The sequence below is a fragment of the Cyclopterus lumpus genome, chromosome 11, assembly GCF_009769545.1.
Source record: "Cyclopterus lumpus isolate fCycLum1 chromosome 11, fCycLum1.pri, whole genome shotgun sequence".
NCBI lineage: Eukaryota > Metazoa > Chordata > Actinopteri > Perciformes > Cyclopteridae > Cyclopterus > Cyclopterus lumpus.
In genome coordinates, this window is record NC_046976.1 from 15034990 (window position 1) to 15045884 (window position 10895).

General features: G+C 39.6%; 1 protein-coding gene across 1 annotated transcript; it reads left to right on the top strand.

The window, feature by feature from the left end:
- Positions 1-798: 798 nt before the first annotated feature.
- On the top strand, positions 799-6699 carry LOC117739187 (sodium-dependent neutral amino acid transporter B(0)AT3-like). The gene is made up of 12 exons (XM_034545483.1): positions 799-940; positions 2054-2194; positions 2277-2414; positions 2807-2988; positions 3104-3214; positions 3300-3412; positions 3497-3625; positions 3720-3876; positions 4065-4269; positions 5780-5939; positions 6049-6211; positions 6505-6699. The coding sequence occupies exons 1-12, from the start codon at positions 799-801 to the stop codon at positions 6697-6699; spliced, it is 1836 nt and encodes a 611-aa protein (XP_034401374.1).
- Positions 6700-10895: the final 4196 nt, after the last annotated feature.

The window sequence follows — 10895 nt, forward strand, 5'->3', positions numbered from 1 at the left end:
AATTATTTTTGCTTGAAATGATCAAGTTCAGTTACAACAAGAAGGGAATGATACTGTTTCTGTTATGTTCTGTTTCATGGATTGTGGAGGTCTGGATCGTGGTCCATGCCTACTACTCGTTATTTATAAATTCATATCATATATGTTTATGTAACTCTGTAATGCTGTTGATTCTGTACACATGACATCTATTGCTTCTGTCCATCTGGCGAGAGGGATCCTCCTCTGTTGCTGTCCTGAAGGGTTCTTCCCTTTTTTCCCAGTGAAAGGGTTTTTTCAGTTTTTTTGGCGAGTTTTTCCTGATCCGATGTGAGGTCCTGGGACAGGCATGTCGTATGTGTACAGATTTCTGGGCTATACAAAATAAACTGAATTGAATTGAATACTGCATTTGTATTTGTTGGGTAGCTGAAAATGATGCTGCCGCTTCTGATACAACAGTCCCATGACTGTTGTAACCAATTGAGGTTATTTAATGTAGTGTAAAACATTGAAACAGCACCACCAGGTTGTTTGTTTGTTTCTTTGAACACTCCCATTAAAAAACAGACACACAAACTGGGAGGTTTAACTATCATCACGCTTGATGTGTTCACTCTCTTCCTGGTGGCTTGATTTCCTCATAAAAACAAATAAATCTGTAATCCTGCAACTGATTGAACAAGGACAGCCTACTGAAGAGAGGAAGACAGAGGCGAGAGGGGAGATCTGGACATCACTTTGACTGAGCCAAAACCCGTAGGAGAGTTACGGAGTAAATAAAGAAATATATAATACCTGCCTTTTTGCCAGTTGAGAATGGGAGAAGCCAAAGACTCTGGAGTGGAGGAGAGACCCAAATGGGACAACAAGTTCCAGTACTTGTTAACATGTATTGGCTTTGCAGTGGGTCTTGGAAACGTCTGGCGGTTTCCCTATCTGTGCCAAATCTATGGAGGAGGTGAGATGCTATCATATGATGCTGACTTGTGAGCTGCATTATTTTTCACCAATCTTACATCACACCGTAGTGTAATTCGGTTGGCTGTTGCAGATGTATGCGTTTATCACTAAGGTTATTTTCTTCACTGCATTTCAAAACAAATGTTGAAGATTTTATCCAAACGTGAGATACTGAATTGAATTTCAACAACATGTTTGATTATTTGTCATTAACAAATGCATGGACCAGTTATTGTCAAAACTGTGAACCTTGTGTTTTATTGATCACGTTGAACATCAGGAATGATTTCTGCTTAAATGCAGCAATTCCTTTACTTCCTCATAGTCCCCAGTGAGAGCCATTGTTCCCCAAACCCACAGAATCCTAAAGGACCTGGTTCAGGGTGAGGTTGAGTAAACAGCCAGTCCGTTGAACACAGGGTCAATCAACTTCACATATTGATTCTTGGATTCCTGATTCCCACAGGCAGCAAAGCAGACAGCTGACACTCTATTTGACCTTATTTGCTTGATGACACCTTTTTCTTGAGTACTTTTAGCCTTGTATCTGTGTAATTTGAAGAGGTGGTGGTTTTAATACGATTTATTTTCTTTTAAAATTTTCATCAACCTTTTGGAAAACGCCCCAAAAAAGTCTAATGACCACTTATTGTGTAAATATATTTATTTACACAGTATTGCAGTGCACTTATTTAACATGGCCTGAAATCTCCCTTAATACGGCTTAATTAGGGTAATTAAAAAAGTATTTGTCATTTGCTTCACCGACATGGTTAAAACAGCCGTTAATGTTAATAAACCTTATATATTAAAATGTTCACTCCAACGTTAGTTGATGAAGACAGTTTGGTGTGGCTGACGTCTAACTGTGAGATGAATGACTGAATGAGACGGGGGGCGACTGGAGGTCAGTGGTTAGCAGGTCTGTCTTTCAATCAGGGGATTGGCGGTTCAATCCCCACCCTAGTCGATGTGTCCTTGAGCAAGACACTTAACCCTGAATTGTTCCCTGTAGCTGTGTCTACAGTGTATGAATGTAACATGATTGTAAGTCGCTTTGGATAAAAGCGTTAGCTTAATGACCTGTAATGTAATGATGTCATATCTGCAGGTGCATTCCTCATCCCATACATGATCGCGCTGGTGTTTGAGGGCATCCCCCTGCTTTACCTGGAGCTGGCTATCGGACAGAGGCTCCGCATGGGCAGCATCGGTGTCTGGAACTCCATCTCACCGCTACTGGGGGGACTCGGTGGGTGCCCTAGAATTATTAGTAACATTCATTTGTCAGAACTTCATTATTTCATGAGCCAAATTTTTCTTTTTGTGTGTAGGAATTGCCTCCATGTTGGTGTCATTCCTCGTGGGCCTTTTCTACAACACCATCCTTGCCTGGGTGCTCTGGTACTTCTTTCACTCTTTCCAAAACCCCCTGCCGTGGAGCCAGTGTCCGCTCAACGATAACCTCACAGGTAACAAGGGGGCCCTCATTCTAAGGGTTAATTGTCCCACACGGCCATTGCTGCTACCACAGTGACAGAGGTATTGCATGTAATAGTATATGTAAGATTCTCATGTATCGAACTTGGTTTGAGAATCTGCTTTAATTGCAATAAAGTTACAAGAGGCAAGAGGACTTTGAACTATCGGGCTCTCCGTGGCATTTCAGGTCACATTTAATAGGAACATTTCTGTATTGTTATCGTTTTATGGCACAAAGGGATCCAGCATTATCAAATAAAAAAAGAGCTTGCCTTTACTCAATCCATGTTTCAACCAAAACAAACGTTATAATTAAGACCTTGTAGAATTTCATAGATGCCGTCATTTGTTTTTTGCTTTTGTTTTGTATGCATCCATATAGGCTTCAATGTGGAGTGTGTGAAGAGCACTCCATCGAACTACTTCTGGTACCGTGAGACCCTGAACATCACACCGGACATCGAGACGAACGGCTCCCTGAACTGGTGGATGGTCGTTTGTCTCGCCAGCGCTTGGTCTATACTCTACATCTGCTTCATCAAAGGCATTTCTTCCATTGGAAAGGTCAGTGCACCTGGTAAAAAGTCCTATTTCAAAATCAGCCACATGCATTTGACATCACAGCTGACATTTAAGACGTAAAAGAAAGCGCTAACAAGGGCTATATTGTATGCTTCAGGCCATGTACGTGACAGCCACATTCCCTTACCTGGTGCTGACCATTTTCCTGATCCGTGCCCTCACTCTGCCTGGAGCAGCCGATGGACTATTGTACCTCTTCACCCCCGATGTGAGTTTGACCCCTCGCTGCTACTGTATGCTAGACTGTATGCTGGTAACGATGACCTGACGCTCTGTGTTTACGCACACTGCAGTGGGAGGTACTGAAGAACCCTCAGGTGTGGCTGGACGCTGCCACCCAGATCTTCTTCTCTCTCTCGGTGGCCTTCGGAGGTCTCATAGCTTTCTCCAGCTATAACGCAGAGAAGTAAGGACTCACGCTCCTCAACTGCCTCGCTAAAACATTTGGATGAATCCTTGTGACTGATTTTTCTGCTCCGTTGTCAACTAGAAACAACTGTGAGAGGGATGCTGTTCTAGTAGGAGTAATAAATAGTGCCACATCTATTTACGCCTCCATTCCCATCTTCTCCATTCTGGGATTTAAAGCTAACACTGCCTACAACTCCTGCATGAAGGAGTACGTACGCACACAATATTCTATGCCGTTCTAATACATCGTTTGGGCTAGTTGATGCTCATGAGGAGACGTTTTTTTTGTCCTCCATCCACAGAAACATCTTGGCTCTGACCAACCACTTTGAGTTTTCAGACCAGAACATAACAGTCGACAACTATGATCACTGGGTGGAGTATCTGAATCGCACATCTTCAGGCGAGTTGACCAGAGTGGACCTGAAGCCCTGTGACCTGCAAGAATTCCTTGACCAGGTATTGTCACTTTAATTGTTTCATTTCCCTCTCCCCTTTAAATACCGGTAGTTTTCTGCTCTCGTGTCCCCTTTCTTAACCCTGTAATGCAGCACATCTATCTATCTATCACGTACCGGTCAAATATGTCGAGTCAGTTCATGCTTCCTCATTACTCATGTTGCCTCTCTTTGATCTTCCTCCCACAGAGCGCTTCAGGTACCGGCCTGGCGTTTATCGTGTTCACCGAAGCAGTGGTAGAGATGCCAGGCTCGCAGATATGGGCCATACTGTTCTTCATCATGCTCTTCAGCTTGGGTCTGTCATCCATGTTTGGCCAAATAGAGGGTGTCCTCACGCCCATCAACGACCTGAAAGTAGTGCCCAAGTGGATCCCTCATGAACTCGTAACTGGTACTTGCAAATCAGCTGGAGCTGTTCTTAACCCTCCTGTTATGTTCTTTTCTTAGGTACAGCAATGATGTTCCCGGGTCAATGTGACCCGGTGAATGTTGAATCATCCAAAAGTTGCCAGAAACCAAAACATCCTAAGGAATATAGTTTGTACCTCATCACCAACACCTTTACTAACAATTCAATCAGTTTTTAGAGGAATGGAGTTATTCACCTCCTTAGATCAGAGTTTAATTAGTATAACTGATTCGTTCATGAAAAATACATGTTCAAACAATTGTTTAGGTACTTTGGAAAGATCTAGATATAAATTGCATTAGTCTACCATAACATGTATTTTCTCCTAAATTTTATTTGCATTTTGAAACTTTTTTTCATGGGGTGATGTAGATAAATAGAGATGAGACACCTGTGCTGTTCAGGGTCATATTGACCCACTCACTCAAAATCAAGCCAAATGAGTCATATGGATTTGTATTGAAAGTAAACTTTAGTTATTTTTATTTATAGTGTTAAGATACATACATTATATTATAAAAGATGACCAAAGGCCAGCGAGCAGTTGTTCTCTTGGTGCAGTCGTATGTATCTGCAGTGTGTTGTTGGGAGGACTTCTCAGCAACCCTTTGGGATGTTGTGGGCTCAGTTTCCCGAGGGGAAAAATAAAGGTTCCCGTCAAAATAGTATCTGTATTTCTGGGTGGGGTCGTTAGAAAGAGAGTGTGTGTGCGTCTGAGATTGGGATGAAATAGGGTGTGTGTCACTCTGTCAGTCAGTCAGACAGTCTATTAGAAATCCTATAGCACCATATTTATTACGAGAGACATGAAAGAAACCCTTACATTAGTGTTCCATGTCCAATAAAGGTTTATTTAGGGGGAAAGTGAGAAGATAAGAAACATTGTTTAGTCTGGAATGTGTGGTTCACGTGGGCTGATGGGCACATAGCAGGATAAAGATGGGTTCCCATAACAACCACCTGATTTCTTTGTTTGAAGTTTGAAATGTGTACAACTTTATATATGGGAAGTGGTGTGTGTGTGTGTGTGTGTGTGTGTGTGTGTGTGTGTGTGTGTGTGTGTGTGTGTGTGTGTGTGTGTGTGTGTGTGTGTGTGTGTGAGATTGAGAGAGAGAAATGTGGTGAAACATGGTGGGAGGGAGTAAGAAAGACTGTCTCACATTTACAAAGAAAGAAATGGTCTCTTTTAGCCTCCACTTTCACTGCCGGGTCAAATTGACCCGAACACCATCTCTGTAATATAAACCAGCAGGGGAGGTTGCAAATACATGATATTTATTTTTAATTATTTTTTTTAAGTTTATTACACTAAATAAGTTAAGCAGAAGAAGTTTTATACAGTAAAAGTACTTACAAATATTTTTCCTAGATCTTCAAACTTTGAAACGGGTCAATTTGACCCGCAACATAACAGGAGGGTTAAGTCAAAGTTATACATGTTTTCCCCTTTATATTCCCACACTGATAACCTTTTTTTCCCTCACTTCCTTAGGGGTCGTCTGCTTGATATCCTTCTTAACGGCTCTCATCTTCACCCAGGGTTCGGGGAACTACTGGGTGGAGGTCTTTAACAGCTACGTGGGCTCTGTGCCTCTGCTCATCATTGCCTTCTTTGAGCTTACAGGAGTCGCTTATGGCCGTGGAATGAAAACGTAACCCTTTTCTCCTCCTCTTTGACACCCTGTAGCGTGACTGCAGCCTTATGACGATTGAGGTCCAAGTGCATTAAACATGTTCTCTGGTTCCCGTATCCTCTGACAGTTTCAGTGAAGACATCTATTTCATGACTGGGAAGAGGCCCAACATTTTTTGGAAGGCATGCTGGATGGTGATCAGTCCTTTAATGCTTCTGGTGGTGTTGGTCGCCTACGTGGTCATCCAGGCACAGAAGCACCCCTCTTATCCCACATGGAACCCGGCCTATGTAAGCTATACTAACATGGAGATGTTAATGTGGTCGTACTGAGCCCAGTCTTAATGTCTTCGAGAAGAATACATTTATTCTATTAGAATAAATTAAAGAGTTATGTAAGTGGAGCAAAGTGACTTTAATAAGTTAAGCTAAGCTAAGCTAATCACTTGCTAGGTGTTGCTTCATATTTAGTGCACAGATATATAGATACAGATACAGAGAATAGAACTTTTTTTAAGAGATAAACAGCAAATTATACAAAACTCCAAATATATTACATGTTATGTTTTTGTCTTTTTCTCCAGGATCTATTCCCCAAAACTGAAGATAAGCCGTATCCAGACTGGGTGTTTGCCATAATCATCCTGCTCTGTGTACTACCTGTGATCTCCATCCCTCTGGTGGCGATCTACAGACTGATCTGCTCGAGGATCAAGAAATCCGGTGGTCATGTTGACCTAAATCCCAACTCCAATGGCGGCTTTGAGGTTGAAACCTAGGAACAGAAGAACCACAGAGCTTAATAATAATACATAATACATTTATTTATATAGCACCTTTAAAAACAGGGTTTACAAAGTGCTCTACATAGAAGCAAGGTAAAAACATAACATCAATATAAGTAAACATTTCAGAAAATACATGAGGCAAAGGAGACAATGAACACAATAGAGAAATAGAAAATTACAAATACAAAATAAAGCAGAACAGACAAACTAAAATAGGGGAACCAAAGAACTGCATAAAAGGACGACATCTTGGAGGTAATAAAAGGTGTACCAGTAACCAAACTCATCTTTTGACTTATGTGTGTGACGGCTGACAATATTTATGTGAAATTATTTATATACAAATGATCTTCCAGGGTGACGTCATGTCCTCTTTGTGTAAATCAAAGTCCAGAGAGGCAGACGGCTGTTTGATGAGGCGGGGTCTCGTACAGTGTTTGGATGAATTTATTGGTCATGTGGTTGTTGTTTTGTTTTATAGAGTGTGTTTATGACTGAGCTTTATCACTGTTTCGCAATCAAGAATTTCCAGACACTATATTTTTGGCACACTGAAGATCAGATAAATTCAAATCACAGATTTTAAACCTGAGGATGAGGCAAAAAATGAATGAAAACAAGGTTTGTGATATATGTAGATATATATATATATATATATATATATATATATATATATATATATATATATATATATATATATATATAGAGAGAGAGAGAGAGAGAGAGAGAGATCTGGCCAGCCTCAGATCAAACAGATGCTGCTGTGCTTTCCTGTCAAGACGATGATGATGGTGAACTGTAAAATTTACCCACCTGAACTATTTCCTGTAAAATTAAATCAAAGGTGGCAATAAACTGACTTGTGTCCATGTAAGATCCCAGTGTATCTTGTTTTGTTGCGTTGGGTGTACCTCTCACAAAGTCCACATTCAAAGGGATTGATTGGCCTTCGGAGCAAGTTGTATTTACGATATTTTCATATTGTTCGTTTATGGAGATCTTTTTCACAAGCAGGCTGGCTTAACTTTCCTGCCTCTAAACGAACAGACGTTTCAAAAAAATGTTCAAAATTTCCGCCTTTGGCCCAAGAAAATAGTAGAGCATTTACAGAAAGTGAAATGTGCAGATTTGCTTCTTTTGTCTATATTTTTCTTTTGAGTATAAATTTGGGTTCTTGACTATACAAGATGTCTGACGACGTCACCCTGTGCTGCGGGAACGTATGATTGCTAATTATGATTTTCTTACAATTTATAGACCAAACAAAATAATACAAAAATTCAAATTGATAATCTAAATAATTTTTAGCTTGAGCTGATGTGTTCTAAAATCAGTCCTGGAGAAAGGGGAGGTTTAATCTTCACGTATTTCTTTTAATATAATTACGTTTCTAACTTGATATTGCTTAAATGATTTTATTATAGATGTATGAAGGAGACATTTCGCTTCTGTTGCTGAGTCTGATGAGTTGACTGGCAGTTTCGGTCATATCCAATATCATCTGCAGGAAGTTGGCCGGCTTCTTAGCAACCGTCTGACCAAAGGGCAAACTCTGAGCACACAGATGGGACATAAAGAAGAAGAAAAAAGAGAATACTAAGACGAGATAATAATAAATAAAAGACGGTCCAATTAGTTCTTATTAGTTCTCTCCATGTGCTTATTACTTTTATAGCAATATCACATTTATATTTATAAGTCAAGGCCTGAGAGCACGTACGAGAGGGGAAGTCACTGAAGTGTGTGAAGATTTGTGTTCTTTAGAACTGTATTTTCAATATTTCAGATATTCAAGAAATAGTTTGCATTGCCCACTACCTTAATTGAATCTAAATAATAGACAGTGGTATCTTAGCATACCAGGAGGCAACAGTAAAACTTGCAGTATAGAATTGAGATTGCATTTAGGGTTTGAAAAAGAGACAAAAGTAAGGTCGCTGTCTTTACCTGCATGCATGAAGCAGCACCAGCTGAGAGGTGTTCTTGCAGACTGCCTTAACATAATTGTGTCTCATAAGGAAAAAGCAAAGTTAAAAACAAATGAATGAATACAACTTACTGAAATAGGACACATATGTGTGTGACTTTGATGCAAAAAGGTTCATGAAAGATAAACTTGGTGAAACCTGTCTTTAATATTACTTGAGGCCGTATTCATCAGTTATGTTTTCTGTCCCCTGATCTGTTTAACTAATTGTCCTGGATTTATTCAGTCAGATCATTTGGCCATTATGTTTTCAAGTGAAACCTCACGATGACTCAGTTATCGGGGAACTCGATGAGTTTAAGAATTGTTATTCCCTAACTGGTTGCTGTTTGAGAGTAACTTCCAGCTGCTCACTGTGGACGTTGTTGATAAATGGACCGGCCGCATCGTGTGTAAGAGGAAGGGCAGGATCGAGATGTGTCCTTTGAAGGAGGCGGCACCTTAACTGGGACACAGCTGAACAGTTTCTGATAGAAATCTACTGAGGTTTAAGTGACACATCTATTTTAATTAAATATTATGCTTTAGGTTCAAATAAGCCCTTTCTGGCAGAAAAGCCTGAAGGTAACTTCTCCCATTGTGGGTTTGCCCCTCTGGATTAAGTTGACCAGCTAGTGGTTGTTATGTGTAATGTTTTGCCTGAGAGTTAAGTTCTTCTGAGAATGATTGACATAATCGTTGAGTAGCTCCGGTTCAGTAAAGGCAGCATAAGGTCTGCTGTGAGAGACGAAAAAGAAGAAAAAAAGCCACTCTAGTTAAAATTAAACATTACCTCATTACTGCAAAAACTACAAGAGATTTTGCCATTAAATATATTGCAAATGGATACTTGGCTATATACTGCGTTCTGTGCAAGATTGTTAATCATCCACTCTAGACTGGGTGTTGTCGCCAACTTTTACGAGGAAGTACAAAGTACGGGACACAGCTTATAAGAAACTATAAAGACAAAAGTCCAGTAACAGGAAGTGACTAGGCCGTTGCGGCTTCAGCAGTATCTTTGATGACTTCAGCCCGGAGTCAACAGAGAAGGAAAAGGGAAAGAATATATTCACCTTTATTGTTATTGCACTGAATAAAAGTAAAGAGACAACGAAATTCTGAGCATCCAATTATACGTGCAAAACAAGCAGTTAAGTGCTCTGCAGCGTAATGTGCACATATATAATGTGTTGGATGAGGAGTGTGTCAACACACCGTGCAGTGAGCAGTAGTGAGTGTCCGTGATTGTCTGTTTAGAGCAGATGCTGGAGGAGAGGCTGAAGTGTGCAAATGGCAGGTGATGTCATAACGTCATCGTTGGTGAGGTGGCTGGGGGGGGATCTTGCGGCCTCCCAGGCGTTCACATCCAGCTCACAGACACGTGTGTCACACTTCAGGAAAGACTAGAATCCAACCCGGAGAACGTGAGGCCACATCTGGACAGAATGCTGCTAAAATACACGTCTAACCTCATCTGATGCTGTAGGCCGGACCCGTTCCAGGTCAAAAGATAAAGCAACTTACTGATATTATTTTATGTGAAAATGTATTCATATTTATTTTGTATAAAAGTCATATGTTAATGTCATGTGAAACATCATAAAATAGTGCGTCAAAACCGTTTTTCTATAGTCACAGTATAGTATGTCAACAAAAGAAAATCATTTAGTATGCCAGAAAAGGTTATAGTATATCAACGGGCATAAAAAGTCATAACAAATTACATACGACCCCACTATACTTTTACTATACTATGAATTTTTAAGAATCTTTTTTTTTGTAATTGTTTTTTTACTTTCATGACACATTACATGATTTATTTAATATATTGTAGTATGATTTTGTATGACATTGCATATTAAGCCTTTTTTATGACATAATATAGTCTGAAGTTGTATGACTTATGATATACTATACCATGTCTTTTATGCCCGCCATTTTATATTATACTATTCTCAACCTTTTAGGATTTTATTTGTCTTTTTAATGACATCATATACTATGGCTTTTTATATCCTGTACTATGATTTCTTTTTTTACATACTTTACTATGAGTTTGTGACTTTATTAAGTCATTGTTATGCATTTAATAATAAGAATTTTTCAACCAAATAATTGCAGGTTGAAATGAAAGTTCAAAGTTTTGTTTCATTGTACACTATTTTCTATTTATCTAACAATATTATTTACCAATGAACTTTGATTTGACTGTAAATCT

What these genes read in the sequence shown, in the direction of transcription:
- LOC117739187 (XM_034545483.1), top strand. Translation starts at nt 799, where the DNA reads ATGGGAGAAGCCAAAGACTCTGGAGTGGAGGAGAGACCCAAATGGGAC. An exon ending in TCCAGCTATAACGCAGAGAA is followed by an intron (nt 3,413 to 3,496) that starts GTAAGGACTCAC and finishes GTTGTCAACTAG; the next exon opens with AAACAACTGTGAGAGGGATG. An exon ending in CCCTCATGAACTCGTAACTG is followed by an intron (nt 4,270 to 5,779) that starts GTACTTGCAAAT and finishes TCACTTCCTTAG; the next exon opens with GGGTCGTCTGCTTGATATCC.